The sequence below is a fragment of the Labrus bergylta genome, chromosome 9, assembly GCF_963930695.1.
Source record: "Labrus bergylta chromosome 9, fLabBer1.1, whole genome shotgun sequence".
NCBI classification, from domain to species: Eukaryota; Metazoa; Chordata; class Actinopteri; order Labriformes; family Labridae; genus Labrus; species Labrus bergylta.
Window position 1 is genome coordinate 27,165,317 of NC_089203.1, and position 17,210 is coordinate 27,182,526.

The 17,210-nt window shown below is 40.3% G+C and overlaps 1 protein-coding gene across 1 annotated transcript; it reads right to left on the minus strand.

The window, feature by feature from the left end:
- Positions 1-13,540: 13,540 nt before the first annotated feature.
- On the minus strand, positions 13,541-16,021 carry nanos1 (nanos homolog 1). The gene has a single exon (XM_020653016.3). It carries the CDS (start codon positions 15,866-15,868, stop codon positions 15,188-15,190), a length of 681 nt encoding a protein of 226 aa, XP_020508672.1. The 5' UTR covers positions 15,869-16,021; the 3' UTR covers positions 13,541-15,187.
- Between the last annotated feature and the right edge of the window lie 1,189 nt (positions 16,022-17,210).

Sequence of the window (17,210 nt, forward strand, 5' to 3'; positions counted from 1 at the left end):
CCAAGACATGTTACAAAGAGCAGGTAAGAGACCGTACTCATTGTTCTAATATCTACAAAGACCCAACATGAATCCATCATGAGTCGAGTCACAGTGGAGAGGATAAACGTCCTCTAAGAGACAGAACCAGACTCATGATGAACAGCCGTCTGTTGAAACTGTGTTGAGCTTTTCACTCACGTTTAATCTTTATTTGAGCTTTTAGTGAAGAATGGAGCAAACGTTATGTGACTGTTAGCTTACAAGTGAAAAGATTGAATTTCTCCTCTTGGGTTAATAAAGTATTTAAGATCAAATCAAATAGAAATCTTGCTGAGTTGAAAGTTAAATATTATCCGCCTTACTTGTGAGTAAAAACTACAATTCAAGTTTTACTTATTTAAAACCACACATAACAGTGTTTTGATTAGTGAAGGATCTTCATTCTCTTAAATTATTTTCCCCCCACATACAGTCGGTACTTCTCACCAGGCAGCCAACCAACCAATCAATGTTTGTCTCTATGGCAACATAACAAAAGCTAACTTATCATAATGGTTTTTAAACATGTATTGCCCATGTCACACCTACAATAAGATAAAGCCAGAATCTTAAGGCACACCATATTCATAGCTATGTAGAATATCCTTGTAATGGCAATTTTCCAAATGTTCCTTTGCTCCAATTATTTCCATTAACACACAGGTAGGGGTGAAGTCTTACGCAGATGCAAACAATGAGATTTTCCAGCCGTTATTAAAGTTGAGTTGAAGGTTTATTGTAGTGACTTAATGGCGATATGAGAACATAGCACATACCATTTCCCGTGAAGCGTAGCCAGTAGAATGAATGAATTGTAGTTTGTCTGAGTGCTGGTCTGAAACATGAATGCCGGTCTGGTGAGAACTGTCTGTGCTCCCCCTACCTGTGCCTTCCCTTTCCTTTTCACCTGTGCCACTATATATAAACACCCCTGTGCATTCAGTGTCCCTAGTGGAAAATAATATGTTCAGATAAATCTAATTATACAACATGCCATCCTACAATCCTCATTAACACGTGTTACAGTATCTTATCAGCCTGTAAACACTGGTGGTGTGTTGGGGTTTGATCCATTCATCTCCTTTGTTTTCCTCCTTCACACTACCTGTCAATCAGGACCTTCACTGTGTCACACTCCCTACACCTGCTAATGTTTACTGCAAAAGATGGCGTTCCCCTAAAGGTTTAAAAAGGATTGTTTGAAGTAACAGTATCTGCAGCTGTATATGGAAATGGGTGCATACAAAGTACTGATAGAGTAAATGAACAACTCGTTCATTAGTTGGTGTGTAGTTGTAGGATAACGTATGGTTGTACAAACTCCCACAGGACACCCAGCCTTTCATCATGTCACACCATCTGGGAATCGCTGGTCTAGAATGTACTCTTTGTCATATTAAATACAGAGCAACATTAATCCACCAATCAGAAAGCACTCTGCAACAGTGGCATTAACAACTTCCTTCTAACAGGCAGAAACCTCAAACAGGACCAGACACATCTGCCCTGACTGGTTGGTTAACCTGCTGTTTCATGAAGAAGCAGCAATGTCTGCTCTTGTGATTTATCTTCACAGGCCAAGAGAAGAGCGGCAACAAAATGGGTCTAAATGAATGGCCTTGGCTTTAGTGTGAAATGTGACAGGCCTACAATATTTTACATGTGAATAACTTTCCCATCTCTGACGGAAAAATTATCTGTTTCACAGGATGAGCAAAGAATTTGGATTTAAAGACGTAACATTAAAAAAAGTTAGCAGCTTGTTTTCAGCGGCCGCATCGATCGGAGCGTCACTTATGAAAATGTGAGAACTCTCACAGTGGTTGGAAAGCAGTTCATTATTGATATACATGTTCAATATTAATCTGTAATATCAATCTGGCTGATTAAGAAATGATTCTTTCTTAAAGAACAGATGTTGCTCTGGCTGGTCGAATCAACTTAAGAAGGGTGAGCTTAGCATACGTCGTCTGATGTCTGTTTGACAAAATAGGTTTTTATTCATAGGAACTTTGCAATCAAAGATCTGTTTTCCTGTAGATTTCATGAGACTTTAGGAAAGATTAAAAGCTCTTAATCACAATAGATAGGATCGCCTTGTCGGTGATGATCACTGATGAATGATGGGCACTTCAAATCGTCCACATACCGCTGTTACCTAAAGTGTCACTTTAGTTTTTGTTTTCCACATGTGGCTGTCACCTTCATGCACTCTGTGTATATCATGATCATGAGTTGCTAGTATATAAGGACAAACTGCATCACAATACCTCTGTGTTTTACACACCTATCAACATCCATCTGCAGGTGCAGTTGGAATACAGTGAATTCCTGAATAAGTACGACCTTCCCACATGCAGTACTTTTCTTAGCCTTTGGGTTGTGCTGTTGCACCATCTTCCTGCACACTGTTCAGAGCATCAGATGTTTGCCTGCCTGACTGGCCCCTGTATCCACCTGGAAGTGGTACAAAAGCACAGTTGTGCAGGAAGCTTTTGCAATTTCCTCCCTCTTGCGTCACAAACGCATTACTGTTGCCTCTCACCCAAACCACAACCACATGGGACCCGGTGCAGCGCTGGAATTTTCCCACTCGCAAAAAACACATGAAGCTGTGCAGAGCTGACTGAATCTCTGGGGCCGAGTTTACAGTCTTTAATGAATGAGTCTCTTCTTTTGCAGCACCTGTGACAGTGTGTCTAAATCTGACCCTGTGAACGTCTATTGATTCATTTTTATTTCTGATGATCCTTAACATGTTCTTGATGACTGAGTTGTTCTCTCAAAAAAGGACTAGGATTACACAGCTTTTTAAGCAAGCTAGTGTACCTAATAGTTGATCCAGACAAGAAGATTTTTATCGGGCAGACAAAGTCTCCTGTCGGACAAACTCTCAGTTATGTTTTATGGTCAAAAGTGAAAGAAAACATCAACAGTGTAGGACAGCAACGTTCACTTTATTAGACATTTTCCTCATACATTTCAAGAGAAGGGACAACCAAGCGGCAACCTCTGGTGTTGAAAAATGAAGCTAAAGCAGAAGTGTGAGAACCTGCAGTTCCTTGAGTGTCCACTTGAGGCTGGTCGTAGAAGCCCTGGAAGTCACATCCCTTAAAAACAGCCCTTTCTAAAAGAACAATTCAATTTGGTCTTGGTCTTGACTCGGTCTCGCCCTGCCTCGGTCTTGGTCTTGATCTTGACTTGGTCTCGCCGTGCCTTGGTCTTGGTCTTGACTCGGTCTCGCCCTGCCTCGGTCTTGGTCTTGGTCTTGGTCTTGACTTGGTCTCGCCCTGCCTCGGTCTTGGTCTTGGTCTTGACTTGGTCTCACCGTGCCTTGGTCTTGGTCTTGACTCGGTCTCGCCCTTGCTTGGTCTTGGTCTTGATCTTGACTCGGTCTCGACCTCAGTGTCTCCAGTCTCGGTCTTGGTCTCAGTTTGTGTGGTCTTGACACCAACACTCCTGAAACCTAGACCTGCCTTTTGCCTTTTTCATAGTTTTCCCCCAGAAACAGTTCCCCCCCCCCCCCCCCCGGCAGTTGAAAGCTGCTGCATTATTAAATAACAGAAGATAGAGAACAGATCAATTTACCACTTGGACGGTGATCAATGTAGCAACACGATCACAGAACAACAACCCTGGGCCATTTTTAATGAACATTGCGTCTACTGGAATAGAGTAGATATAAATGAGAACAAACAACCTCGCTGCTCTGTGTGTGTGTGTGTGTGTGTGTGTGTGTGTGTGTGTGTGTGTGTGTGTGTGTGTGTGTGTGTGTGTGTGTGTGTGTGTGTGTGTGTGTGTGTGTGTGTGTGTGTGTGTGTGTGTGTGTGTGTGTGTGTGATTAACAGCCGTCTGAAACTCTCTGAAAGTTTCACAGCTGTTTTCTGTTATTCACAGCTCAGGTTCGTGTGTTTACTGGAGCTTTTCTGAGAGCCGACCAACATAAATATACTCAAGAGAAGTTTCCCTGTAATAGCAGAATACACCACATGCTACATACATGCATTTTCTACCTAGCATACCTGTGAATGTTTTCAACTTATACATGCTTTATTGTTGCTTTATGAGGCACTTTACTTTGCATTTAACCCTTAAACCTTTTATGTGTTAGATTTAACTGAGATTTGATGCTCCAGTCTGTTTAGTAACTCTTATTTGACTGTAATTTTGGAGCAATCTGGCACTAGAATTTCCTTCTGGATTAATGGTGTTATCTTTTACTTCCAACAAGATATAAACTTTTCTACATGCAGTACATTATTTAATGGAGTTATAACTGTTTTACAGGTTTGTTCCAACTCAAAGTGATGTAATGTGTTTAATAGTTAGATTGCCATTTGACTGCAGAGTTTCCCAATTTAGACACATAATTATTATCTTTGCATTCAAGTGAAAAATAAAATAAAAATTAAGTCCATTAAATTGTTTATTTTGGTTGTTTTTTTCCCCCACATGTCTCACTCCAACCTGCAATATGTGGAGTTTTTTTTTACAGCACTCAGTTAATCCTCTTTTATTGTTATAATGTGTTTCATTTTGTTTCAAAATTAACTCATCCATCCATTATCAACACCACTTAACCCATTTGTGGGTCGTGATCCATTTCACTCCCATTCACACACTGACGGTAGACGCTGCTATGTAAAGTTTTCCATCTGTATTAACTAAGCCAATTCATACACATTCATACTCTGTCAACAAAGCAGGGGGAGCAACTTGTCTTGCTCAAGGACACATCAACATGTAGCTGCAGAAGCTGGGGATTGAACCCCCGACCTTCTGGTTGAGAAACGACCGACTCTACCACTGATCCACAGCTGCCATCCCCAGGTGTTATTTGCTGAGGTCGATATTTAGAAACTACTGATGTATGTTTGAAATATGAATACTGTCTTTATAGTTAGTGTACATGGATTTGATATCCTGTGAGGGTTTTTCACACATAAGAAACGATATGACATTTATCTGCCACGTGTTGTTTTACCACCAATCAAATTATGTGGAATAATACTTCACTCGTCCTACGCCCTTTCCAGAGTGTACTCACTTGAAACCTGTTTCCAGTTAGTTTGTACTTCATCACGGCTCAGTTTGTCTTCTCTAATCAGTGAAACTAAACTAAAAGTAAAGATTAGATTGAATCAAGTGCAGGACTAAACCAATGGAATACCAGAGATATACAAACAAAGTAATATTTTGGTGTGGTAATGTAACTGTTTTTCTATGAAATCATTTAAAATATGTATGTAAAATATCGAACGCTCAGTAAACATATTCCTTGCATGTAGAGGTTATTATGTGATCATGTTTAATGCTCTGAAGAGCTGAAGCAATGAACTGAAGTTGAACTCACACCTTGTGCTCAGTCAGGTAATATTTATCTACCAGAAGTAATCCATCTTATAAACCTCCATCCTTATTCCAACACAGAAACAACATTTTTATACCCGTCCTTTTCACCATATCTTTTTTATTATTTCCATGCAGATCAACATTGGACTACACTTTGCGCAGATAAATGCCTCCAAATCACCACGAGGCCGTATAATGTTAAGGCTGAAGATGATATCATCTCTACCTAGCGCTGCTATGAAATGACTTTCATGCTTGGCTGCTGTCCAATTTTATCTCCAGGAGTTGCTAGGCGACAGGAAAATCCTCATCACAAGTGTATTCTGGGGAAATGATGGGACCAATAAATGAATTCTCCAGATCTGCGGCTTATTATCTGCTTTAAAAACAGTGATCGCATGGGTCAACGCAGCAGCGGCGTGCGATGATATCCTATCTAGTGTATTATATGGTGTGACAGCACACAATGACGAGTGCGGCAGGAGGATAGAATAACAAATGTGACAGTTTGATTGTTTTAAAATTCACTCTGGAGGTCTCTTTAAGGTCAGGCAGAGAGAATTAAAGCTTTCACTTCAGACTTATAAGTCCATCTTTTAATCTACTGTAGAGCTGCATTAATTAATTCTGTGAGTCAGTTTCACAGCAAAGATGAATGACTGCTGCAGAGCACGAGCTCACATCTTTATCAGCTGCCAGAGGAGATCCTGTTGCCTCATTTTCAGTGATAACTACTCAACACCTGACTGATAACACTGCCCTTTAATTAAAAATAAACCCAGTATCATCAACTTTTTATTACAAGAAAAAACTCGCCTGAGGGGTGATTAATGACGGGACTTAGTTATCCACCTCTGCAGAGCATCAGGAGAGGATTTTACCGCTGTGAAATTTTAAAGATGGAGCTCCTTTTTAAACATTTGGTAAAGAACTGAAAGCAGTGATTCCTCTCTCTGTATTTGATCCGATTGTTTGTTTAGTGAAGGAATGAAAAATAAAGCGACTTATCCTCACATTTGCAAAGCTGATAAAAATAAAATGTAGGGATGTAATGATACCTGACAATACAATAAAACAAATCTCTACAAATGAGAACAATTTAAATCGATTTGCCAAAAAACAAACTGCAATACTCTTTTTAACCAACAGAGGGCCATATCTGCTTTTTGAGGAGGTTCCTGGTTTGAATCCCCGTCTGACACGAGCCTCTCTGTGTGGTGTTTGCAGATTCACCCAGTGCATGCGTGGGTTCTCTCCGGTTTCCTCCCACAGTTCAAAGACATGCTCGATAGGTTAATTGGTGACTCTTAAATTGGCCGTAGGTGTGAATGTGTGGCTGGTTGTTTGTCTCTGTATGTCAGCCCTGTGATTGACTGGCGGACAGTCCAGGGTGTGACCCCGCCTCTCGGCCAATGACAGCTGAGATATGCAAGAGCCATGACAAGAAAAGACTCAATTAAGGCACCTCAGATTTGTACTGAACCGTATGTACCAAATCACAAAAGCAGGATTGTACTTTTTATGACAAACTGCAAACGATCAATCACGACTCAAAATATACAACCTTTGTCATAATTAGTAGGGATGTAACGATACATTCAACTCACGATACGATTTATATCACAATATTGGCTTCATGATGTAATTATTTTACGATTTCCTCCTTATTTTCTTGAACTGTTGACAACAGCCAAGAGAAGCCGCAAGCAGTTAGTGCCCCCTGCTGGTTAAAAAAGAGAGTTGCAACATGTATATTTTTGTCAAATCGATTTGAATTGTAACTCTCTCTTGAGGTATTGTTCCCTCCTTGATATTTGTTGCCTTATGAGCTTGAGTGTTTGAGTCAGCTGCTTCACTTTTCAATTTTTAGAAACTCAAACTGTCTACTCCAGAGAGCCTGCTGCTCTCTAATCTCTGAATGATCTAATCCTGAGAGGGTTTAAGTGACAGTCCTGATTTACAGTGGTTAGAAAACAACTAAAAACAATAACACATCCAGTAGTGTCAAACAAAGCACTCCTCTGTGATCCAAATGATGAATCACAAACTAAGGGATGTATAAAAAGCCCCGAGATGGAAAGGAAAACATTCTTCTAAAGATTTAATACTTTTTGATCTGTAGTTTCTGTGATGTTTTTTTTTCTTTGTCTGTGGATTTTAGATCAGCTGTGTGCGGCTGACAGCACGAGTAAACTGAGAAACCCAGCAGATGTTTCGGAGTCAGTACATTCAGATGTGATGCCGGTCGTATCATCAAATAGTGCCCGACACGTTCCTTCTTCTACATCTTCAAGACGCATGTTTGCGTGGCGCAATTTTGTAACTTTACAGAATCTACTATCTGACACATACAGAGCCGTGTCATGCAGCCGTGTACATCATGAATAATAAATCCTCACAAGGGGAATAAAGGAAAATATACTTCTGAAGGCCAAGCCAAGGATTGTGAGTACAGTATATAGACTAAAATGGTGATGTGTTGGCTTCTCTCTGAGCTCGTTTGTTGACTCTTTTCGCCCCTTCTCGGGTTGTATTTCATATCATGTTCAGTAGCCTCGTTTATCTCGGCTTATAAAGGGTGAAGCAAGACACACTGGAACGAGAGAAATGGCAACAGCTGCTGTGTTGCAATTTAAGACATTACAATGTTAAGAATGTATGTCAACATAAAAAAAAAATCATGGTTGAAACCAGGACATTAGGAGTAGATAGCATTAAAAAGAAAAAACTCATGTTTGAGCAGGTTTTATCATCTCTGCCATCTCATCTCTGTTATCCACATAAGACGCCATTGTTTGTTGGACCTTTTCTGGGGGAAATTGAATTCCTAGAAGTATTTTTAAACAACAAAGACGGACAGATTTGAATAGAAAAAAACAGGCGTCCTGCTGTCCTGTTTTATTTTAGTGAACCGTCTAAAAATAGACTAATAATAGAGGATGATCTGCCCAGAGCGAGGCTGAGACTGAAGACAGACAGATGATTTTGTTTTGTTTAATTCAGTTCAATATTTCTGAGAAAATGCTCTCGATAAAATACTGAATGCTTCCTAAATAAATGTGATTTTGTGTTGCTTTCACTGCTGCAAATCTTCAGCGGATACTGACGAGAGAATCGGAGGATTATTCCAGCTGACAGTACATCTGCAGCGGTGAAACAGCCACTGAGAAGTAAAGCTGCTCATGCTGGGAAAGAAACTTAATAACCTGTCCGCCTCACTTAAACAGCGGCGGGTTTTGGTTTCAAATAAATCCTTTGTGAAATTTCAATTAGGGCATCAAAGCTGTAATCTGCCCTCGTAGGGGACAGGGCGGTTATTGCAGAGCCCGGCGAACGGTCAGCTCCCGTGATGCTGATGGAGAGTTCAATAACAACACACTCGTCATTTTGATTTCTTCCACATGAGCGCCTTCGAATAACACAGAGAAGGAAGTGTCATAAAAAAACAAAAAAAAACAGGTATATGATTGTTTTTGTAATACCGTTGGTCACCACACGGGGCAGTAACATTCATGCTAAGAATCCTTATCCTCTAAATTAAAAATCAAACCTGCACCAAATGTTCCAATAAGGCATGAGATGTGAAGGCTGGAGATGCTATCCTCTTCATGGAGCGACTCTCATTCTACAGCTGCTGCCCATTTCCCTCCCAGGAGTTGCTAGGCGACAGAGGCCTCCTTTTTTTTTTTACAAGTGTATTCTGGGAAATGAAGGGACCAATAAAAGATTCTACAGATCTGTAAGTCATAATGAGGCGTCCACACTGTTGTCATGTGTGGGTTAATAAAAGAGAAGGATAACATGCAAATGGACCATTAGGTCATTTAGCAGAGACCTGCAGTGTTTGCTTTGTCCTGCATAAAGAGACAGAAATATGTGAAGGTTTTAGCTCTATTACACAGCATGCAGAGGTTAACAGAGCTGGCGTTTGGAGTGTTGCATTTTCCAGGTTTTCACAAGACAACAACAATATCATAAATACTTTAAAACCTTCATATTTCTGCAGCATGAAGAGACAATGAACAGAGCTGTAAATCATTTTAACTGAATCTCATTTCATCTAGTTTTATTACATTTTGAACCTCCTGTGTTTCCTCATTTAAACTGAATGATAGCATTTCCTCAGTACCTGTTCTTATCGAGTTATTTTTATCTTAGTTTTTGGATTGTGGGATAGGGGTGGGGGAGTGAGTCATGTTGTTGTTGTTTCATTTACAGTATGTATTGATGTAAAACACTTTGGGATACATTTGTTGTCTGAACAGTGCTATACAAATAAAGTTTGATTCATTAATTGATCATCTATACCTGTTCTCTGAGAGCCGATGGGACCCATACATGAATTCCCCTTCTCTCTAACATCTTATATACCTTCAGGACTATTAAAGAGGTCAATGAAGAAAAAAGGCCTTTTGTCAGATTGAGTCATTTTTGAATGGCAGTATAAGAAAGTATGAAGCAAACACAATGTGGAAATGTGAAGATTTTGGTGGTGAAATCTAAAATTTGACTCCTCATGGGATCAACAAGAGATGATAAAAAAAACAACACCATCACAGTTAGACTAAAAAAAGGAATTATTGCAATTGAATGTAGACATTTCAAACCAGGAGCTAATGCAATTAAAGTGCTGAGGGTACAGAGAAGAAGATTTCTGTATTACTGAAAAAAGAGACAATGAGCATGTCCAAATGTTTGTGTGAAGAGGAAATGAAGTGCACACATGGATTTACATTTCTAAGATGTGGATAGTTTATTTTTTTTATTACGAGTATCTTTTTTTTTTAATATCCGTCTGTGACTCCCCTCTGCATCTGTTTCCTCCCTTTAGAAGCTGCTTTTAATTAAACGCAGAATTTGCCACATTATACTCATATGCTTATCATGATCTTTCAGAAGAAGATATAAATATTTGTCCCCTGCGTGCGAGCAGATGTTTCTTCAGATTCTCTGGATCTGTTTACTGATATTATGATGCATTCCCTAGATTCTTTGCAATGTTACGTTGGGAAAGGTTTTTCTTGAATCTTGCTATCCTCCAGCTCATTTCCCTCAGAGCGACTCAGCCTCTCTGGGTTCATCTTTTTATACCCCATCATGTTACTAACCTGTTACCAGGCAACCTTATTCATTATGAGATGTTGCACTCGGTGTTTTCTTTTAGCATTTCACAACTTTTCCAGTCATTTTTTTTAACACTGTCAAAACTGTTTTTTTTTAAGGTGTTGCTGACTTAAAGGCTTTATATGTGATTTTTTGATCCAGCAGATGTCGCCCTTGAGCACCAGCATGAAACCAAAACAACTCACGCTGCATTGTTGTGTTAGCATGCTAATGCTAGCGATCTTTATTATGCTGGTATCTTCACACTGCATGTAAATTTACCTGAAATGAGCGTGATCTAGAAACACAGTTAAGCAGTGAGTACAGTATGTTATTCTTCTTTTCTCTAGTCCCTCAATTAAACAACTTTTATACACGAGGGGAGGAGTCAGCCGGCCGTCCTGGCGATGTAAACAAAGTGAAGATGGGACTCTGAAAACTCTGAAAACATCACAAACAGTGGAACTCGGGTGTTACACCCATTGTAGACAGTCATGACTCAGAGTTATTTTCAGAGGAAATACTTGATTTATATTACATTTAAGTGTGAAAAATCACATATAAAGCCTTTAAAATTCAGAATTGGACATTTATTTTTCCCCAAAATATAACATTTTTTTAAACTTTTAACATTGGATCGGTTGTCCTTTTTTGAAATATGAGGTTTCAATGTTTTGAAAATCATCATATTCTCTTTTGGATATAGAGTAGGACATCGGGAGAGAGAGTTCAGTATGACATGCGGCAAAAGAGCCGGAGGTCGGACTTGTACCCAAACACTTTAAAAATAAGAGACATTTTGGTCTTATTCATAGAACAAGACCTATGTCTACAGCTGCAGTTGAATTTATTGTTCCCCCACCTCAAAGTCTAATCATCCCACCTCCTTTCCTGTAAACTGTGCCACTAAGGGCTGCAGTTGAGTACTTAAAAATACTCAGTGAAAAGCTCATCATAATGCATAAGTACTTAGAACAGCCAAATTCTTCCACTCCAAATGGTCACTCGATCATATACTGCAAACATAAACAGAGGATAAAATCATTTAAAATGACCTCACAGGTGAAGTTAAAGATCAGTCACTGTGTTACTGCACATCAGGAATAATACATGAAACCCTAGGGAATACGATAAGTTATACTTTTGAGGGCGTTTTAACCTGGAAACAGGATGTCAAGCTAGTTTATTGACTAAATTAGACTCTCACCGGGGTGTCTCTTCTGTTATCTTGCATAGCTTTAATTAGCTCTCCTAACTGAGGGCTTGATAAGATGCAGCTACACATGAAGTTTAAAACTTTAACATCATTAGAAATGGATGTAAACAACAAGAAAAAAACATCTTTGAAATCAGGATTCTGTAAATACATGTCGTAAAAAAGTGTCATCTTTTAGTCGGGTATATCTGTACAGCCTGCAGAAAGCCACAGTCACAGTGTTTCCTCTGCAGAGAGGTATGATGGAGCTATATCGTGGAGAGCTCCAGTTTTAAGAACAGGGTGCAGGACAGAGAAGCTGAGCACAACAAATTAAGATGTAGTGGTCAGGAACAACTGCTCCACTGTGTGTTTAGTATAGCACTTTAAACAGGAAAGCGCTCTGTGTCGCCACCATAACGTTGAGCAGTGTGAATTAATGAGTCGTCTAAATCACATTAACAGCAAAGACTAACTCTACTGCTGCAGAGCATGAGCTCAATCTTAATCAGCTGCCAGAGGGGGATTCACGGTGATAATGACTCTGAGTCAACACCTGACCGATAATGCCGCCTTTAATTAAAACAGTTTCCTCAATCATCTTTAAAAAATAAAATAAAATAAAAAAACTTTACTGCTTTGAAACTCGTCGTAAAAAAACAATCCTGCCTCACTTCTTCTCTCTGCAGTGGGACTTGCTGTGCACACAAATTGCATTCTGGCTCAAAGAAAAACAGCCAGCTAAGACATATTATACGGTCATGAAAGATACATATCTCATAAATGGTGCTTCTAAATAGATTAGCCGGGGCCCTGTGTGTGCAGAGCGGCTAATGGAGGCTGTGTGCTCTGAGGGAATAAGACCTGTTAGCCGACTGTGTTTGCAATGTGTATGAAATGCTAGCCCAGTCAGGGTTTTTTTTTTTTTTTTTTTTCACCGCTGTTCTCACAGAGATAAATCCCTGTTGCACTTAGTAGTCATCCATTTTTAATGCTGCAGCCTCAGCTGGAGAGAGAGGCGCTAAGACAGACAGAGGAGGAGGGGGGAGCGGAGTGAGGGAGGGAGGGAGGGAGGGAGAGCTAAAGGTGTGGATGACACTTGATGTGTTTTTTTTCTACTGTATGCTCCACGTCAACAGCAATTACCGACGTCTGAGGTTGTTTTGCTGGTGAATCAGGCCGCAGACAGTGAAGCCCATTCATGAGCTTCATCTGATTCTATTTATTGTTCCCTCATTCGACGGGACATTTTGTAAGACAACCAAGTCATAAGCCCTCACAGCTGCACAACAGTGTACAAAAAAACAAGAAGCAGCAGCAGCAGCAGAGCTTCCTGCCTTTTCTGAGCCCCCTTAATATGTCTGCAGCAGCCATTCCACAGATGGCAGGCGGAGAGAGAGAGAGAGAGAGAGAAGGGCCAGCTATTCAATCCACTTCAGTGCAAACATGATCCGTTTGAATGGTGAGGCATAAGCCAAGACATTCTTGTGTGTGGGCAGACCTCCCTTAACAGCGACAAAGACGAACAAGCATGGCACTGTGTTTGTCCTGCAGAGACAAATCTGGACGATGCCGGATCAGCTTGACTTTTCAAAAGCAAAGGTTAAAGGGATGTTGTTGTTTTTTTTTCTGTTTTTTGGCTTCTACTTCTTTACTTTATCCACATGCAGTTTTTTTGTGTGAGGCAGTGAGGCAGTCAGCAGGGTATAGTGAGGGGGAGAGGGGCCAGTCCTGTAAATGTGCTTTAGTTGACATTCCTGTAAATCTCTCAATCAGTCAGTAGAAGAGAAGTTTTAGACTTTAAAATAAAAAGGGTTTCATATTTCCAAATTCAGTGTTGAGAAAAAAACACACCAAAAACCACATGGATGCAAATATTTGATAAGTTTTTATTTCTCTAGTGGATTCATATGTTGTTATTCTGCACAGCAGCATACAGGAAATTGTGGTAAAATATAAATAACAAAGTTCAACAGTGTTTCTTTTTTTTTTTTTTTCTATTATTCATTTAATCAAAAAAACCTCTTGTTAAAAGTGGCAAATTTTTTGTCAGCCTTTTTGTCAAATATGCACTCTCTGGCACACACACTCTCAAGAATGTAACATGTAACAACTAAACTTTTCCAAAGTATGGGTCATCATAATCATTATTTACAGACAATCACCTTGTGGTGAGCAATGCTTATAGCTTCTTGGAAATTCACTTCCATCATGTTAAATGCAACAAAAATGAAAATACAATTATGTTATACAAAGATCAAAAATACTATCAAAAACCCCTTATTATAAATGGCAGCACTATATCAATAAACTGCTGTTGACATTTGACATGTTAAGTACAAAATCGTGGTTGAGGTAGCGCCCTCTGAAGTCACTTGTAATGTTAAAATACTGAATAAAACATCACTTTATGTACAATACAGCAAATCTCTCTTCGTCTCTCCAATGCTATTGTATTCCTTTGGTAAACAAAACTGTCAGAAATGTGCAGTCCTGCAAGTGACACGCTCGATCATACATTCACAACATTTTTGCATCTTTTTTGGGATTTCTTCAGTCAGTGAAATGATGGGATGTAACAGGTTGTTGTTGTTGTTTGTGTTAACATTCATTTGCTCTCAGAGGGAGAGGTCAATGGGACTTTGCCCATGAGCCTGTCTGGTGGATACATTGTCAGGGCAAATTAAAAACAAAACAAAAAAAAAGAAAGAGAAAAAGGAGACCTGACAGAGACAAGAAAATCCAGTGTGTCACCCTTATTTGGGAATGTAAACATAAAGAAATGAAGGCTAGTATCTCTGACTGCTCGTAAAAAGTCAAACAGAAGATTGGAAAAAGAGGTTTGGCTTGGCAACAATTGATTATAATGCTCCCTGGAGAATCTGAGCTCCAAACAGAGGCCACATTGTCTTTTTTTTTTTTCTTCCTGCCTCGCAGATTGAATGTCAACTTTTAGAGCAAGTTGGAAAATATGCTGTGGAGTTTTTTTTTCTTTCAGTGCGGGCAGATGGGATCAAAAGAGTTCCTCCTCCTCCTCCTCCTCCTCCTCTCCAGGCAGACGCACACAAAGTACTCAGTAATGACACATTCTTGAGCTTCTTTAATGGCAAACATAACTTTGGTTTTCTAAGACGAGAAAAAGGAAAAATAGTGGCGAGCTTAGCTCACCGTACAAAAATACTTGTTGAAATATGACATTCATCCCCTCGGCCAATGTCAGTGTGTTTCCCTACATGACCAAAATATTTTGTCTTTAAACGTATTCACACTTTGTGATTATTCATACATGTATATTTATATGCAAGCGCTCAAATGACTACAAACTAGCAAGAAAAATAAATCCAATGTATAAAGCATAAAATTATTCTATGTGGATAAAAGAACTATAAAAATATAAGAGATCTTAGAGGGAAAAAAAGATAAAATCAATATGTTTTATGTAACTGGGATAAAGGCTAAATCAAAACAGTCATCTGGAAATTGTTCAGTGCAATTCGTTTTACTTTATAGTCATGTTTAGAATATTTTCATCCTCTTACCACCCACAGCCCTGCCTCCCTTTAATGGTCGCTGGGATGGCTGGTCTTTTGACAGAGGACAGTATTTTATCGTGTGGGCATTGTCCCCGTTGGCACTGCAGAGGGGGCATGTGTAAGCCCTCAGAATGGGGCACACGACCCTGCCGTCCGGAGTCTTCAGGACGTGGGAGCCGTACACCTCCTCCGGCGCTCCGTTATTTCGGCAGAAGACGCAGATTTTGGGCTCCTGCTTGCTCCGAGAGGCGGGTTTACGCATCTTCCTCTCCATGCCGAACAGATCGAACCCGGCGAAGCTTCCACCGAAGCCCATCTCCCGCTCAGGCTGGACCCCGAGCTGGTTCTGGAAGGGGCTCAGTATCGAGAAACGCTCCTTCAAGTCCAGGATGGAGGCCGGAGGGGGGCTCCCGGACGGGCAGCAGCAGTCGATGTGCCCGCTCTCTCCAACAACGCCGCCCGCGATTACGCACGGACACGCAGGAGAATCATCCAAACCCAAAGTCGCTTTCAGGGACTCGGTGATGGAGTTCGGGTTCTGGGGCATGCTGAGCTTGTTATTCTTCGTGACCAGCGTGGTCAGCCCGAGATAGTCGTTCCAGAAATTAAAAGTGTAGTCATAGGGGCTGCGCGCATTCAAGTAGTTGTGATTGAGAAAATCCATGGTCACTTCTGGTCGTTCGCTCGCGGTCACAGGGTGAAACAACCAGAGTAATCCGTAAAGTCTTTGTAGCCAGAGTTGGTCTCCAGGAACGGTTTCATGCACAGCGACGTGGTCTCCAGTGTTCCTGTTGTGTTTGAGCGTCCAGCAAACAGGCTTTCTGGTTATAAGGAGCAAGAGGGCGGGGCCGCTCTCCCTTCAAAAACCAAGTTTCTGATCAGGTTGAAAGCAGCCTCCTTTTCTTCAAAGCCACATTTGGACAGACTTGTTTTCCAGTAGGCTGGCTCTTTGTCTACATCAATCACCACTCTGGCTGTTCAAGAATTTAGACATTTTCATAAAAAAAAAGTAGTTTGGGCAAAAACGCAGCGAAAAAAGAATCGCGCACAAACCGTACAGTAGTTAATTACATTATTTCAGCGCAAGCAACAATCAATTATAGCAGGATAGCTGTGCTCTTTGTTTCCCCTTGGTAGTAAAACATTACAATTCTGCAGGTTTTGTGAATCAATATCGTTAATCATATAGTGCGCCAACGCCAACTCGGGCGTTCACACACTTTAACCCCTTGTGAGTCAGGAGGGAGCAGAGAGGCCCTTTGTTCCAAACAGCAGCCTCCCCTATCACTGTCCTGGGAGATATAATCTGTGCTGATGCATCCTATTATGTGAGAATCGAGTCAATAAGAGAGCAAGCTATTAAGAAAACGCAAAAGTTTCCATGTTTCCATCTTGCTGAAGAGATTTGCAGCTCCAATAGGAAAGTACAAATCAGCAAAAGGGGAGTTTATTTGTAAAATAAAAATAAAAATAACAATTGTAAATATTTTCCAAGTATCACACTGTACTAGCTCAAAAATGGATATTGCATTTTGCAAGTTTAAAAGGTGTCATTTTAAATCCGTTTTAACATGTAGAAAATCGCCTCTTGGAAAACTGTATAACTCATTTAGCATCACAAGGCGGTTTACTTTGCACAATTATGCATTCTGGAAGAAGTAAACAACCTTTTTATGAGACCTCAAGTGAGTACAAATCCTATTAGATGTCAGATGGTGTAATAAAATCCACACAAACACTCACTACAGTAAGTCAGGATGTAAACAACATGAGCAGACTCTCGACAGGGGGCAGCAGAGTGCAGATATAGGTCACTTCATTCAATTCAGAACTCCCCCCTCCTCCCTCACCTTCCTTTTCTGCCCCTGAATGAATGAGAGCTCATAACAAAAACCTACAGTAATGACGGCCACTGGCTGCCAGATGAAAGTCACCCATGATGCTCCACCAGCCAGATGTCGTTCATATATTTAGATTCCACCGAGGCAATAAAAGGTCAAAACAGA

What these genes read in the sequence shown, in the direction of transcription:
- nanos1 (XM_020653016.3), bottom strand. Translation starts at nt 15,868, where the DNA reads ATGGATTTTCTCAATCACAACTACTTGAATGCGCGCAGCCCCTATGAC.